Raw genomic sequence first — 17,646 nt, forward strand, 5'->3', positions numbered from 1 at the left:
CCCAAACATTCAGGGAGGAAGGAAATGCCTGGCTTCTTCCACCCCCTCTTTTCTGCAGGCGCAAATATACAGAACAGCTGATCTTCAGGTCGAGATTTTAAATTTGGGGCATCCCGAATATGATACAGGAATGTTAGCCACTCCAGCATGACTCTTATTAGGTCCTAATGGAAATAACTCTGCTGTATAATAACAAATGTTATGGAATTTTCTCCAAAACCATATATAAGTATGCCCTAAAAACTTGCCTACTTCAGAAGCAACTTCAGAACTTGTCTGTTCACATGGAAGTTAGGGCCCACTTTGGTCCCATGAATAGACCTAAATATGACGCTGATTACAGGCCAGAGAGTGCACATGGCTTAGTGACAACGATGTTAGGGGTGATGTTTAGTGGTTATCTTTTGCCGTAATTTTGTCCTCAATTAGTGTAGGTGGCAGTAGTTTCCTGCTGCGTGAATTTTCGCATAGCCCTCGCTTTTCTGCTCGCCGATTGGCCCAACACACACAATGCCTTGAACAACTGGATGATGCGCCTTGCATGTATGCACACCTTCATACTATCAAGGCACGGTGTTAACTTCACTTGTGACTTTAAGTCGCATGTCCTATCTACAGCCTTAGGAATAATATGAAATCAAGGCAGCTTTTTTGGAATACTTTCGCAGATGCCAAGCATCGCGCAGAAACGCCCATTAAGTAATTCGTTAAGGTGTGAATTATTTAGAGATGTGATTTTATTGGTTCAGATCACCTGGAAGAAATGAGAAAGATTATTTCGTCTGGCAAGATTAATTAGCAAATAAAGAACCAAAAATGTAGAACGGATGGACATAAGCTCGCCACAAAACACAGAGGACTCGCTGATGGCGAAGGAATTAGGCTGAGCCAGTATGATTTATGAAACGAGGCTCCCCACGAATCAGAGTTGAGTTGCATTAGTTAAACAGTGTAGAATGAGAGAGTTCCTACGTCTTTGTTTTTATATACAACAAAAACTGGCTCATAAAACGAAATGTTCTGGGCGGAACGTCCTTCACTACGGTGAGGCTAAAGCAAAAAATCAATGTAAGTCTGATAGGACATGACATGACTGTGCTCATAAGCTGAAAAAAATCTCTTGACTTTCATCCATTCTCCTCTGGGACAGCTGCATTCACGAGTATCTGGAGTGTAGATGTGTAAGTGCGAAGTTTATCCCCTTCATCGGAACATTTTGCATTTTCATAATACACTGCTAGAGACGTCAGTATTCCCTGTACTCCGAGACCCTGGGATAACAGAATCAGAAAAGACGTCCCTCTTAATAATCCAAGGCAGAATAATTAACATGTGTGTCTTCTTCTACAGGGTGTGGTATAGAGCCGGCCCGATGAATTTGCTAATAATTCCGCAGGTGATGCATATAACCGCTCACAATTACGACATAATAATCCGTGGGCCGTGCTGAGTCGAATGGTTTGCGCATGATCCGGCAAGTGGCAGCCCTTATGCTGCAAGGTCAAGGACAATCCCGAAACGTATCTGCAGTGCGCAGGCGACAGTCATGGAGTATACTGTTATTCAGCGAGTTTTTCTAATGCCTACTTCAAAACGGAGGACACTTTCAACACCTGCTCTGATCACGGCACACAATCCAAGATATGATATGTGTAAATTACTTTAATATCTGTATGGTATATTTTATATCACAGCTCATTTCGTCGGGCCGGTTCTATATGAATCACCCTGTATTTTGTGTATTCTATAAACACAGTGCTGAGCTGTGTGATTTTCTGTGCAAGCGGCTTTCGTTTCGCTTTGGGTTCCATGGGTCCCGCGAATCATTTTGAGACCATAGGAAAAAGAGCACTGACATGAGGGCATAGAGTTGATTTACGGGACACTGACTTGAAGGCATGCAAGAGGAAGACACATAGCACAGTACCACAAGGAGTTCATAGAGATAGGATAAAAAAAAACGAAAGGGGGGTTAAGTTTTGTTTAATGACACTCTGGTTTGGTCATACAGCGTCGTCTAAGAAAGTATACGATAATCAATACTGTAGGGAAGAAGAGGTCGTGGTTCATTTCGAATAAATTTAACGACATTTTCCCGAACAAAATTTGGGAACCCCGTATGAAATCTTAGTCAAGATTATCCGATTTCTGGAAAAGATTTGAATAAGTGACCTCCAAAACATGAATCATTAGTGTCATCCACTATACGGGAGACGGAATGCTATGAAATAGAAGAAATTTGAAAATAATAAAACGATATGTTTCTTTATGTGAGAGTTGGTCAGTCAGTAGACAGTGGAAACTCACGTCAGCAGGCTTGAAAGTGGCTGGTAAGTATGTGGCGCTTAGGGTCTTCCTGGGCAATGGGGGGGACTCGAAGTTGATCGGCCGAAACTCCTTCCGTTCACTGGTGGGACTGGCGCCGGCACTCTTGGGGGTCCACACCACAGGGGGTGCATCCTCCCCGTCCTTCTCTTGATTGTTCCTAACCTCACCGTCTCTCTTCTCTTGTTTATTCCTAACGTTGGAGTCTTCAGTTATGCCGCTAGGTGACTTCAGGGCTGGAGACCAGACTCCTGTTCAACAAGAGTTCATATGTCATTACCGCTCGGTTTGAAACCCAGAAGACGTAGTCTCATTTGCCCTTGATACAGACACAGAAAGGGTACATGAAGTATATAATAAACAGATTCGTAAACTGGATCAAATATAAATATAAATACACTATAAATACAAACAATAAAGTGCAAGAATACAAAGGAAATGGGCACACAATGGAATATTTGAGGTTTCCAAGGCGTGAATTTTAGATGGGTTTGTTCTGGATTACAATACCATGTAAAAGAAGTTCTTCTACTCTGAAGATGGTGATAGTAGTTTCGTTCAAACCGCTGTTCCGTTTTAAATTGTCCGGTAATTAACGTGTTTGCGATCACGATGGATAAAGTCCCGAGTGTTATACACCGTCGTCAAAACCCTTTAGAAAATTATCCCTGCGTCTAAGTGCCAAGTGCTTACAGTATTTGCGCAAGGTAAATCTTGCAATAAACTCTGATCTAGAAGGAAATGGATACTCAGCTTCACGTTTCAATGCTTCGGTCGTTTGGCAAGCGGACAGAAGCCCTCTGGTACCTACAGGAGAGGGAGAAGGGATGGCCCAATATCAACCCTTGACAGAGCGGTATTCAAAATTTCCGTAACCCGTGCTGTCTGGCCTGTCCGTAACCTGTCCGTTTGACAGGCCGAGTTGGTGCCTTCTTTCTTAATTTAAAGCATTGTTCCACGTGTCGTGGTCTTATCATTACACAATTCAGAAGCTGTCTTGATAGAAAATCAAAAATCGTAACTTGAAATATGTTCCCTTTTCGCACAGTCAACGTTGCTTGGATAAAATCGTTTATATTACGTCGTAAACAAAAAGATATAAACATTTTAAGGAAAAACAGGTAGAAGGACTTCGAACGTTAATGAAGAAACGAGTGTGAAAATACTTTGCATTTCCCACAAACAACCAAGTTCAGACGGAGCTGCAATGCTTGACGCATAGACTTGTGGCTTTGCATTGTATGCACCTCTGTAGCGAGTAAACGTAAATATTTCACGTTGCCTTGCTGTCTCAAGCGTCCATACAAAATTCAGCGCAAGGCGAAGTTCGGTAGGCTATGCGAGAAACGAAAAATACTTCGGGCTGTTACACATCGCATTCTCCAATGTGGAATAATGGTCACTTGAATACTTCATGCTCTTCCATCAGCAGTTTGTACTTATTTGTTCTCGAGGAAAATCCCTTCTGTTAAGAAATGTTTATTACTGTAGCCATAAAAGCTCGTAACTTCAATTTATTTTATAATTTAAATTTTATGCGATGTTTAACAACGCTGTAACAATTGCGGAGATTTTCAGCGATGATAAAGATGCAAGAATTATTACGAAAATGATTTAGTTAAGATGCAGGAAAACCTTCCCGCGTCCTGTTTCAGGATACAACCGCAGGATTCATCTGGAAGGACTAACAAAAACCACGACATCCATGAGTCTGAGTTTCTGATTCTCCGATCCAAATCCTATTCCAGTAAAAGACAGGCGTATATCCTCCATCAAAGGCCACGACAGACATGTTACTGTTCTCATTTCTTCTCTGGGATTCGAGTGTTGGTCCGCAGGCCGGCTATTCTCACTGAGGGTTTCTGGGGTTACTGGCATTATTCAGTTCTCATATTTCAAACATACGACTGTTTCTTTCGATAAACTTCCTAATACATTATCCATAACAATCATATTCTTATATGCTATAAACCTATGCATACAAAAATGTATATCTTCACATAAAAATGAGAACCGACTCCACAGTTAGTAACGACTGAAGGCGCAAATTTATACACAGAAGCATTCCATTATGTGGCAATCATGTTTCATGAAAGACGTTAAACTAACAAGCAAGCTAAGTTATTGCGTGACCCTTGTTCACGACTTCCTGTGCTGCAGCTACAGGTTAATAATAAAGTAACCCATTCATAGATCTTTTTTTACAGACTCTCAGGTACACGTGTGACGTCACCAGACACGCTTTCTTATTTTATTGAGACATTAAAGCAGATCTACAACAGTATATCCATTAGCTCTTCTCCTTCTAGTATATTCTGTAACAAGAGATCATGCCGGGAACACTAAACCCCCAGAAAGACGTAATTTCAAAACAAATACACGGCAAAATGGAGGATAATTCTCTTACTCTCAAATTCTAATGTTACTGGAGAGATTCTGGCTGGGCTGAGAGGCACAGTAAAACCTACATGTAGCTTTGTATTCTGTAAGCGAACCTTACATCCAATTATAGAGAAAACTTCATAACTTGTATTCTTCTCCAAGTATAATTAGAATGATGAAGTCAAGGAGGATGAGATGGGCAGGGCATGTAGCACGAATGGGGGCGAAGAGGAATTTATATATGATACTGGTGAGAAAGCCAGAAGAAAAGCGACCACTAGGAAGACAATATTAAAATGCATTCTAGAGAGAGAGGATGGGATGGTATGGATTGGATTGATCTGGCTCAGGATAGGGACCAGTGAAGGGCTGTTGTGGACACGGCAATGAACCTTCGGGTTCCATAAAATGCTGGGAAATTCTTGAGTAGCTGCATAGTCGGTGGCTTCTCCAGAAGGGCTCAGCTCCATGAGTGAAGAGAACATAGTCAAATGATGCGAAGCTTACGAGTGCTGCACTGAGGAGAACACGGCCAGGCTGTGGTCGTGGATATCGGTATGTTATCCTGATATGTACACCTGTTAATGCTTACAAACACTCTACGTTGTTTACGCTCGACGTTTTATCAACTTTCTTAAAAGCACATGGCTCGTTGTACCCAAAAACATATAACGCATTAGGCCTATATTTTTCTGGAAGCTGGGATCACTCAGTCGCTATAGCGATGGGCTACGGTCTGGACGGCAGGGGTTCGATTCCTGGGAGAGGCAAGAGATTTTCTCCTCTTTTCCACAGCGTCCAGGCAGGCTCTGGGACCTATCGAGCCTCCTGTCCAATTGGTACCGGGGCCATTTCGCCAGCGAGTAAAGCGACAGGGCGTGAAGCTGACCATTCACTTCCATGTAGTGCCGAAGTCTGAATGGAGCTATACATCCACTCCCCCATACGTCCACGGCGGAATTCTTAATTAATTAATTACAGGGACAACTTTACCTTTTACCTATATTTATCTCATTAATGTTCACCAGTTTGGCCCAAAAATATTGACTTCGAGAATCATCAAAGCAGTAAGAATGAAACGTGTATTTAGATCTTTGAACAAGTGACGACTCTACTGAACTCAATGCTATGTTCATATTTTAGTACCAATTATCAATAAAAAAAGTAAAGTAAAAGCAAAGCTATCCCTGTACCAGGCCATGAAGGCCCATAGGGTTGTGAGACGTTGAGGGTCCCACATTACCTAGACAATCGGCTCAAAGATGGCGGTAAGGTTGTCAGCCTTACGCGCCGGGCTCGCTTTACTCCCCGTGAACATTATTTAATTAATTCCTGGTACTCATTTCTGTTAGAGGCTGAGTCGACCCCAGGGCCATAGTGCCGCTGGAAGGATTAGGTCAACTGAAAAGAATCCAGTGACCTCATCGGGACTTGAACCCGCAACCTTCCGGCTTGTAGCACATATCACCAAAATTTGTTGCAAGTGAGTGCCGCTGGACCTGAAATGCATTCCGCATTATGCTGCGGTCCTAGCTTTCTGGACCAGAGTCCTTCTTGGGAAGCTAACAGTCGCTCAGCTAGTCAAGAAACGCCTCCTTTGCGGAATGCAGAGGCTCATTAATGTATTGACTACAGCCAACAATTGCAACCTGTTTTGGACCAGATGAATCCAGTCCAAAGCCTCACATCCCATTTCTTCAAGATCGATTTTAATGTTATTTTTCACCTAAGTCTCCTAGGTGGTCTTTTCTCTTCAGGTCTGCATACATTCGCAACCTTCTCATGCGTTTGCATGCCACACCCAATTCATTACGCTTGATTATATTACCCTAATGACATCCGGGGAACACCACAAATTATGAAGCTCATCCTTACACAGTTTTCTCGGCCCTTCTGTTACTTCCTTTCTCCTAGGCCCAAATAGATTCCTTAGTACTTTAATTAAAAAACACTCGTTTATCTTGTTCTCTTCAGGAGAGAGGCCAGGTTCCATACACATACAAAACGTAGTTTGAGAGTACAGACGGTTTAAGTATGCCAATACAAACAACAGAGATTCAATTACGGACTTAATTCACAGTCTCTAACCTATCCCGATTCAACTTTATCAACGGCCAGATCACAGTAACGGCGCAGTCTAAGGCATGAACTGCCTTCGTTCGCTCGGACGTTGGGACCGTGGGTTCGAACTCCACTCAAGACATGGATGTCTGTGCGTGCGTTTATTCTGTTTGTGTTGTCCTGTGTGTAGGTAGAGGTCTTGAGACGGGCTGATCACTCGTTCAAGAAGTCCTACCGTCTGTGTAAAAATGATTACGGAACTGAATAACAGGCCAGGGCCCTCAATGGGCTGGAGGAGCCATTGAACAAGGCTATGAATAAGAAGAGATCTGCCACGGCAATGGGCAGTGTCAAGATGGGTGCGCCCGTGATGCCTTCACTGCATTTGATGTAATGTCGCGTATTTCGAAGAACGTCTAATGTTTTGGAGGAACATACTGCTTCCATCTTCAGGGTCTAAGACTAAGCCAAGCAAGGAGCAAGGGGTATTTACTGACCGTAATAATTTCAAGCCGTCAGAGGCCACTTTAATATAGATTCGATGACCAGTAAATGTGTGAAGAAGTAAAAATGTTAAATCATTATTCGCTACCAAATATTACAATACTCAGCCCCAAACAATCAGTGTAATTCGGTCTAGCAGTGATACAGTCCTGGTGTACATGAAAACGTTCAACTTGCAGGAAATATTTTATTGAATCGTACTAGGACTACTATCCCTTGTTCAAAGAAATAACTTTGCGTTTGGGTTCCTTGATAGCCCTTCCATACCTTTCAGTTTGTAAGGAAAAATGACAACTGACGAATTGCTTACCAACTAGTTAGAAAAATGGCTGGAGACGATGGCTTAAAGTGGTTTTATCGCATTTCCCAATGCTTCCCCCATAATGGCAAAAGGGTTGAGAGTATTTGCCTCAAACGGGGAAGAAACGTTACATATCAAGGACGGTCATCCTATGCAACAGGTTGAAGGGTCTTCTCTTTCAAACGTCTCCATTTGTACAGATGGACTCGTGTAATTTAAAAACAATAGTTATACGTACACGTACACGTAAAAATTGTAGTTTATGTCTGTGAATAATTCCCATCTTATACTACGTGTTGGTTGTTAGATACGACCTCAAACATCCGTATCGTCCTCGTGTTTGGAGGTTTTAACGAATAAGAAAGGTCGTGTAAAATTACAGACATGTTCACAGTCTCTCTCTACAAAAATCTGGAGTCTGCTACGGAAAACGAAAAGGGAATTAGACATCACATTGTTACCACCTTATTTCACATAAAAAAAAAATCCGTGGCATTAGCCCGCAAGCGAACTATACCGACCGAGCGACCACCGCTTGTCGGCGAAGGTACTGCCAACTTTCGAGGATAGAGGGTATCGCGTAGTCAGCGCAACGGATTCCTACGGCCGTTAATCTCGGTTCTCAACACCGGAGCCGTTACTTTTCCATTCAACTATCTCCTCAATTATCCTCACGAGGCTGGGTGGGCCCCTTTCCAGACCCACTTCTCAGAAAATCCGGTAGCGCCGGGAATCGAACCAGGAATCTCTGTCTGTAGCCAGGAACTCCGACCACTAGACCACAGAGGCGGTCTCTTATTTTATATCCACATAAGAATGGCATTGACAGAGATGTACATATTTCTATTTGTATTTGTATTATCTATCGCTATGCAGACACTCGGGACCCCACATTACACGACACTACTACAGGGGCCACACTGGAAGCCGTATAGCCGCCGTAATGACGGCAGAAAATTGAACTGTATGGTGTTGGTATAAACCAAATAGCCTGCTGATGATCAATAGGCCGAAAATTGTTCCATAATAAAGGAACTGTACATAACTAATCCAACTATACTCGTATATAGTAGTTGTGTTGATGGAATTTCTCACATTTCTTTCTTTCGAATGTTTTGAATCTGCACTGTGAAGCCAGAAAGGACCGTAAACTGACAATAATTATACCCCGCAGTGGACTGTTCAGGAGCCGGGGTAGCGTAGCCGGTATAGCGAATGGCTACGGGCTTGACAGCGGAGGGGTCGGAGTTTGAGTCCCGGTAGGGTCAAGAACTTTCTCTTTTTCAAGTCGTCCAGACCTGCTCTGGGTTCCACTCAACTCCTACCCGGGCGGCTGTTTCCCCGGGAGCAAAGTGGCCGGGACGTGAAGCTGACCACTCATCTCCAACTAGTGCAGAGGTCGAGAAAATGTGGATCTATACAGCCACTGTTCCACACGCCTTCTTGACGCTACCGGGACTAGAATTCTGACCCTTCGGTCGTTCAACCCGTAGCCAGTCGCTACATCGACTAAGCTATCAGGAAATTAGGCTGAAAATTGGATATTCCGGGTGAATATAAAAACAAACAAATGAGAATCTAGACTGGCCCCTAAAAGAAAGTCCTTTGGTTCCATATGTGAAATGAGCATCGGTTACAGTTAACTTGACGTCGTATAGTATAGCTACTGATAGAATGGCAAAATAACCCAAGGACACAATTATGGCTACAAATTTTGGACAGCCTATAAAAAGGTAAAAGTATAATTAGAATGATCAAGTCAAAGAGAATGAGATGGGCAGGGCATGTAGCACGAATGGGAAGACGAGGAATGCATATAGGATATTGGTGGGAAAGCCAGAAGGAAAGAGATCACTGGGAAGACCAAAGAGTAGGTGGGTGGACAATATTAAAATAGATCTTAGAGAGAGAATATGGGATGGTGTGGATTGGATTGAGCTGACTCAGGATAGGCACCAGTGGAGGGCTCTTGTGAAAATGGTAATGAACCTCCGGGTTCCATAAAATGCTAGGAAATTCTTGAGTAGCTGCAGATTTGCCTTCTCCTCAAGAAGGACTCAGCTCCATAAGTAAGTAAGTAAGTATAAAAAGGTAAAGTCGTCCCTGTATTTAACATTTAAGCACCACATCATGAAGAAACGTATAGGGAAATGCATGTACAAATCCACATTTTTTTGACCTCGGCACTAGTTGGCGAGTGGTCATTTTCACGCTCCAGCCGCTTTACCCCCGATATCCATTAGACAGAACGTTGGGTGGACCACACAGCATGTCTGAACTACATGGAGAAGTGAACACTATTGACCCTACCGCGACTCAACTCCGACCTCTTGGTCGTTGAGCCCGTAGCCAGTCGCTATACCGACTGAGCTATCCCGGCTCTCTTCGACAGCCTATAATTTTCTTTAATAATATATTTGAACATCTGCGTACATCTTAATTTTACATACAGGGAAGAGCCTCAAAACACGATCGTCAAAGTGATGCACCTTCTGTATAGGCTTCACGCAAAGTTTTCTTGTCCGAGAAGTTGCCGCATGCTGCCAGAGCAACAATCGCTGTAGGCTGACGCAACAAGATGGTGACCCAAGAGTAAAAATGAAATGCACAACCGTTCTCTTATATGGTGCACAGTAGTATTTTCAGGTGCTCACCATTACGAAAATCACCCGAAGCTGAAAGAGACCGAAGAAAGCTGCATAACGAAAAGCTTTACAATTCTTATTCTTGTCCATATATTAGAATGTTCACATCAGTGAGTACAGGATGGGCGGGCCGGGTAGCGCCCATACAGATGAGAAGTGCATACAAAATTTTATACAAAAAAAACAACTGAAAAGCCTAGACATAGATAAGAAAAATAGAATGAGAAATATGGAACGAATTCGTCTGGCTCAGAGCAGGGATCAATGACAGAGTAGTGTCAACACGATCATGAAACCTCGGGTTCTATAAAATGGCGGAATCCATTAACAAGCTGAGCAACTATTATTCACTTTTAAAGAAGCATTCGGAACAATTTCATTATCTGGTTATTTAATTTGACTAGGAAATTTCTCTCTATATGGGTAAGTTCAGTCAACATGTTCTTAGTTATAACCGTTTTAAGATCTAATTTAATCTAAATAACACCACAGGGATTAACTTGCTTCATGCTATTTCGGAAAATTATAGTGGTTTATTCAGAGATTCATATGCAATCCAAAATCCAATGTTCTGACGTTAAAGTATGTGGTACAGCCAGTAGCTACTGTGTTTTTTTAAATAGAGAAATTTGTCATTCTGTACTTCGATGACATGAAAGTCATTTTTCTTCTTAAGATGTTAGGATCATACACTCAGGAATTTGCTGAGACTAAGGCAATCAGCACTAGTCGAACTAGACATGACGGCCACATGCTGTACGAGTGCACAGATACGTGTACAAATGTTTCTAATTCAACTGGCCATAAACGAGGAACAAATGTCAGGGGAATGTGTTTCTGTCCACAGAAGGACAGCCGGGCGTCATTTAGCCTGTCTTATGTAATGTTTGCGAAAGCCCCGGGGCCTGTGATGAAGGATTTTAAACATTTCTCAAGCAGTGAACTGCCGAGACGGCGGCTTGCCAGCAAAGAGAGACTGTAGTTCGCACTATTTCCTTCAAATCAATGGCGCTCGCTAGTGTATGAATCACAAACAGGCTGTTAATTCATTTTCTTAATTATCTTTCAATACTGTTGCAGTTATGGGGTACTGATAAAGGCACTGGTTGCTGTAGAGAATATTTTATCCTAGAGGGTTCCGATGATGGTGTATAACCCTCAGAATTACTGAGTTTTTGGACACGGTACATCGTTCTGTATTATAGAAATTGGAAAACACGACGTTTTGGAAACTGGATCTGTTTCCGTCCTAAGGTGAGGGGGGGGAGAAGACATCTACTCAGTTGGGTCCCTTAGAAAGAGCTACGTCAGTGATTGAGGTTAGCTCTTTTATAAGGGACCCATCTGAGTAGGTATCTTCTCCCTCACCTGAGGACGGAAACATCAGGTTTCCGAAACGTTGTGTTCTCTGGTTTCTAGAATATCATACGATGGACCTAGTCCAAAAACTCAGTAATTCTGAGTATATAGAACTCTGTTTACGAATAAATGTGCGAAAAAAACTTGTTTTGCATGCACTGCAATTGTGAGAGGTAGTTGTCTGCCGCTAATTCCCAGGCGGGAAAATCCTTGAAGAGTCTCCACGGCTCTGTACTCGTATATTGGCTACCTTGTATCCATGGAAATTCCTGTAAATGATTCATTGCCCCGAAAATGTGTTTAGTCACGCGTATCCTAGCAATGGATACACACGTTACAATATTTATTCCGTACGAATGTTCCATCTCCGAAATAATTTGAACGAGTTAGATTAATATTCGGAATTACTAGGTTTTCGGACTTTGTCCATCGTCCGGTATTCTAGAAACTAGAAAACACATCGTTTCGGGTTAAATACTGCATGTGATGGATATTTAAAATATGCAAGGTAAATCCTTGCTTACGCGTAAGAACAATTCTATCATGTTTCTCAAAGACGGCTTGCCGGGGTGAGGATGCAAGTGTAAGAAGTGGCTATGTTAAATGAAATATAAGAGTTACTACTATGACTTCAAACGTTTACATGATCATTTATGTTCCTGGTCAGAATGGCCCTCAATAAACAAGAAAATATCTATGCAGTACAGTATCTGTATACATTTGAATAACTTCAACAGATCTGTAGGCCCATGCCCAGTAAATGAACATGAAGACCTGCGTACAGCTAGATTTAAAATCGCAGACTAACACACTGTTTTCTGAGATGGGTTGAGGTTCTGTTTCTTAGTTCCGGTATCTATAGCAAAAAAGTCACAGCAGTCTAATAAAAGCCTATCTCCTGTTGTAGGCGAGTCTCGAAGCCAGCGGACAACTGCCAATCTGTGACTCACCTACCCACCTTTACACCTACACACCTACACTATCTTATACAACAAGAGGCAACATGAACTCCATGTTTACAAAGCTTGATTCTTATTACGCAACGGTTGTTTCAACAGAAGATTTCTTATATCGTCCAACAGGATGGTAAATTTATCAAGAACGAAAATTAGGTTAGATTTTTAATGAAGGCTGTACTGGACTTGTTTTCCCGAGTTTACATATCACTTAATGTGGCAGGAAGATGATTATGAACTAAGAAATGGACAGGATTTAAGTTATTTCATTATACTGTGTCATATTGTTAAGCTTATGAGATACGGTAAAATTGTTATAAATGAGGAAACGAGGAATATGGCAGAGTTCGCGATGTATTTAAGGTAGTGACTTCGTATTAGCTAGCAGGGACAAAGAAAAGTCCTGAAAATTGTGAGTTGGAATACTCAGATTCCATAGCTAAAATCCGAACAGTGTAATTATACTTCCAATGCGAGTGAAATGCGTTACAGCGTTGCTGATTGGCTAGGTATTAAACGTGGTAGTGATATATTATTAATATGACATTATTCTGAATGTCTTATGATTGTCTTAGACTTCGCAACGAAAATTCTCCTGGAAATGTTGTTTACTACACAATGGAGTGCACAAACAGGCTCTACGAGATTAAATGCATAATGAATAAATATATAGAGCTTATAGCATAAATACATAACATAACGCCTCTAAAACGAAAGCCTACAGCATTAACACCTTTTCTCACCACCTCAAACAATTTTCCAAAGGGCCAATTTAATATTATTCTCCGATGTTCTTCTCAGTCATAGCTAGCGGATTCAGTTCTTGCCTTGCACTGTATGATTGTGGGCGACGTTATCGACGTTTCGGATGTATATGCCGCCTCATCTTCGGGGAAGAAGTGTGTAGGTTTTGGCGAATATGCATATAAGGCGTTTCTTTTTTTTAAAGAAACGAAATAAGAGGGATGAAAAAGGGATTGTCCCCCTCACTAATAAAAGAACGCTCTACATATAAAGAAACTCAATAACCTACATACTTGGACACTGAAGTTGGAGCCAGCATGTACACTCGAAATGTCGGCAATATCGCCCACAAGCCCACGGTGCAATAACGGAAAATAGAAAGAGCATCAATACTTAACTACCGTGAAAGCCTAAAATCAGAAATTATAGCTTTCCGGGAGATTCTTCAATCAATATTTCCACATGCTTCGAGCTGTTTCAGAAATACGAGTAGCACTCCACAACAGAAAAACCCAAGCCCGAAATAAATACGTATTTACCCCCAATAAGAAATGTTAAATTAAACATTTAACCTTAGCAGCAGAACGAATTTGTGTAGTTGAGCGAGAAAAATTTAAACATTTAACCTTAGCAGCAGAACGAATTTGTGTAGTTGAGCGAGAAAAATTGAGAAAAAGTATCTTAATGGAAGAAGAGTATCAAGTGTCAGTGGTGTCACCTTTAATGGCGATACATAAACTGACTCCACTTAATTTTAGGAAACAAAGGGACACGCAAAAAAGGCAAGAAACGCTATTAGATGATGAAGAAAATAATACTAATATAAAAAACTATAGTGTAAAAGAGAAGTGCGGTATAGAAATAAGAAAATAAAATAGTAATCACTTAAGCAAGAGTCCATAGAAACTAAGTTTATGGTAAAAACTCGAAAGTTTATTACCGCTAAAACTGAAACCCCGTCGCACGAAGAGATCAGGAGCCAGATGAATCCAATTTATATTCATACTTCCCACCTCCGAAGATCTCTTGTTTCAAGTAGCAGTTTTCCAAAACATTTCCCCTCAAGAGAAATTCTGTATGGAAATTTGGTTTCTCCTTGCGAAGTACATGCTCTTCCCTCGATCTGACTGCTGTATACGGCACGAATCACATTAACAATGGCATTTAATAGACGAAAGAAGGTTGGTTACTGGTGTGCTACACCTTAACCGTTTAGCTAAAATCTTTGTTCAGTGTTGCAATGTGAGACTAGATCACCGAACATCGTGATCATGTGACTAGCCTCCTGCTTCGGATTCCGGTGAAGTCCCGAGTCTACGTCTCGGCTTGGAGGCCACTTCACTTGACTGAGGCTGCGGCAGCTTCCTTCCTCGTCCTCTCCAATTCGCAACTCACATTCACCCCCTCACTCAATGCTAGTTAAAAGCACAATTAAATAATTTAGGATACAATCAATAAGGTCAAATCTTTAAAATTAATTATAAGTAACTGTCAAATGTAAGCGGCTTCCGTAGTCTAGAGGTAACGTTCCCACCTCATGACTCGTAGTACGCGGGTTCAAATACCTGGCGGAGGTCGTCGAATTTTTAAGGGCGGAAAAATTCAGGGAACAAGTCCTCCGGGAGGGACTTTAAGCCGTGGGTCCCGTGTCGTAGCTTTACGGCACGTAAAAGAACCTCATATCTCCAAAGGAGGTCACTGAGCCAAATTACGGACGTTTCCCGCCCAACAGCAGTCTCTAATACCTCTGGTAGATGGGGGAAGCATTATAGATACCTCTCAGCTAGTACAGCCGGTCTCGCTGGCTGGGCGGGACTGATGGTAAGCACCAATACCGGTAGGATATAGAGACTGGTAGAAATCATAGAGGGAAGCACAATGGACCACTATAGGTCTAAGTGCATGGGGAAACCCACCCTCTCAAATAACTAACTAACTAACTAACTAACTAACTAACTGTCAAATGTGGCAGGAGTCCTTAGCTGATGGAATCCACACTGCGTTCCTATAACTGTAACGCAATATCTGACGGATATCCCTTCGTAAAGACACCTTCGCATGTATTCTGTGAACCACTTTTAGTTTTATATTTACTGGGGGTACTGGGATCTACAACAGAGAGGAAGTAACAATAAAAACCCCGTGGCCTGAGCGACCGCCGCTTGTCGGCGAAGTTAGTGCCAACTTTAGCGGACAGAGGGTGTCGTGTGGTCAGCGCAACGGATCCCCAAGGCCGTTAATCTTGGTTTTCTACACAGGAGCCTCTGTTTCCTTGAAATAGCTCTCAATTATCCTCATGAGGCTGAGTGGACACCGTTCCAGACCCACTACTTCTCAGAGAATCTGGCAGCACCCAGAATAGAACCTGGGACCTCTGGATCTGTAGCAGCGAAATCTAACAAATAGACCACAAAGGCAGTAAGGACGTAACAATGGAAATGGAAAATGAGAGAACAAGCTTCATAATTCTTATTAATAACCTGTATTGTTAGGGTGATTAGTTTAGGTAAGAGGCGGGATGTCAATACACACATAGGTGATTTGAATTAATTCGAATTTGATGGTGGAATTCCCGTTCGAAAGAGACCAATTGGAAGACCAAGGAGTATGCGAAAGTTTGATATTAATACCAAAATATAGGAATGTGTGTTAACTACATGAAATGGGGTTTTTCCTCTCCTCTTGCTCCAACTTTGGAGCATAAGGCTGATTTATCAGTTTCATGATCATTTTACAGACAGTAGAACTTCTTGGACGAGTGACTGGCCCGTCGCAAGGCCTCTACCTAAACACAGGGCAACACAAACAGAATAAACGCATACACACACCAAACACCCATGACTTGTGTGGGATTCGAGCCCAAGATCCCGGCTTCCGAGCGTGCTAAGACAGTACATGCCCTAGACCGCTCTGCTACCATGACCGGCAAGCAGATTATTAAACTCAGAATAATTTCTGGGCTTCTGTGATGACGACACGGGAAATTCGGGTTTCACGGCAGGAAATTTTATGAAAAGCAGGCTAATTACAGAATGCGCAGGAAAGAAACATGAGGGAGTTTCGTAAATTTTGTTAAAGGCTTACATGACTGAAATTATTTAGATGAGATTAATTGCGTGGAAAAATTCGGCGTAAGGTATGTATACATTATCACTGTCGTAATCTCTATCGTCTTTCGAATTGTCTGTCTCAGTAAACGCGACAGGCCCTGCATTTCAACGACACACGTCGTCATATAACGATTGAAGTGAAATTTTAAATATTTACACAAACTGACAGCCAACTGACTCGTCTCTTTGACTTATGACAAGACAGATTTTGCTTTGAACTCATAGTTTCTGTCCAACAGAATTTGTTTCTAACTCGAATTTTCCGGCCTCCCGCAAATCTTTTCCGAAACGAACAGAACTCTGAGGGGTGGGGCGAGGAGGAGAAAACAGGAAGCCTCGATATATACAAGACCATGTCTTGCATGGTTTTGGTCTTCATCTTCCTTATAATTTTTTTTTGTATGGCTATCTGCCTGTCTTCGCGTTTCTACGAGGACTAGGATTGTAGCACTTGGCCTGAACATGGTGCACACCGCACCTTTTCAAAATAAACACAAACTCATCCTTGGTGTATATCTATAGGCGATCATCTCCGATAAACACACAAAAAAATACAGTTTGCACAATTTCTTCAGTAAAGTAGAGTTGGTCAATTCATTCATCAAGACATCAGCCACTGTTTAATGGTCATACTTGGATTTTAGACGGATACTCCAGCATTTCTGCACCTGACCTACCAACCCACCAGGCGGCCTATCTACTCTGCTGGATTTCCGCCTGCCTCTCTATCCATGTATAAAAATAAGCAGGTGTGTTGAAACCGAGGCTTTCGTTTTTTTCTCTGTTTCCGTTTCTTGTCGATGCATGGGCTCTCTTACAGGGCTACCGACGGTATCAATATTATATATGACTTTGGGCATCTCCATTTCTTCTGAACGCATTCAAATGAGCATTCCCGGTCTCTAACCTCAGTTTCTCATTCTTCCATTCCTTCCGCACGTGTTTTTGCACGAATTACTTTCATCAACAGTATATTTTTATCTACAGTAAATGAAATTAATATCCTACAGTTACATAATCAAGCTAAGCAGGGCGGTGCCTTTCGGTATCCTGTTATGTCTTTTCCACGGACGCCAAATGCAAAACTAATCTTAGCCACTACAGAACTAGAAGGTGACACGAGAAACGGCAATGTTTCAGTCGATATTACAGTGTCGTCAGTGGATATTACGTTGTTGAAGTTCACCGATCATACCTCTAGACCATTATTATTATTATTATTATTATTATTATTATTATTATTATTATTATTATTATTA

General features: G+C 41.9%; 1 protein-coding gene across 6 annotated transcripts in view; it reads right to left on the reverse strand.

Annotated features, from left to right (window-relative positions):
• Positions 1-17,646, reverse strand: part of LOC111868667 — a 331,386-nt gene that overhangs the window by 99,261 nt on the left and 214,479 nt on the right. For all 6 annotated transcript variants that reach the window (XM_033753177.1, XM_033753179.1, XM_033753182.1 and 3 more), the window contains exon 8: positions 2,308-2,576. In XM_033753177.1, the coding sequence (XP_033609068.1) occupies positions 2,308-2,576 (269 nt within the window). The remainder of the gene's footprint in view (positions 1-2,307; positions 2,577-17,646) is intronic.

The sequence above is a fragment of the Cryptotermes secundus genome, unplaced genomic scaffold (assembly GCF_002891405.2).
Source record: "Cryptotermes secundus unplaced genomic scaffold, Csec_1.0 scaffold280, whole genome shotgun sequence".
Lineage (NCBI taxonomy): Eukaryota > Metazoa > Arthropoda > Insecta > Blattodea > Kalotermitidae > Cryptotermes > Cryptotermes secundus.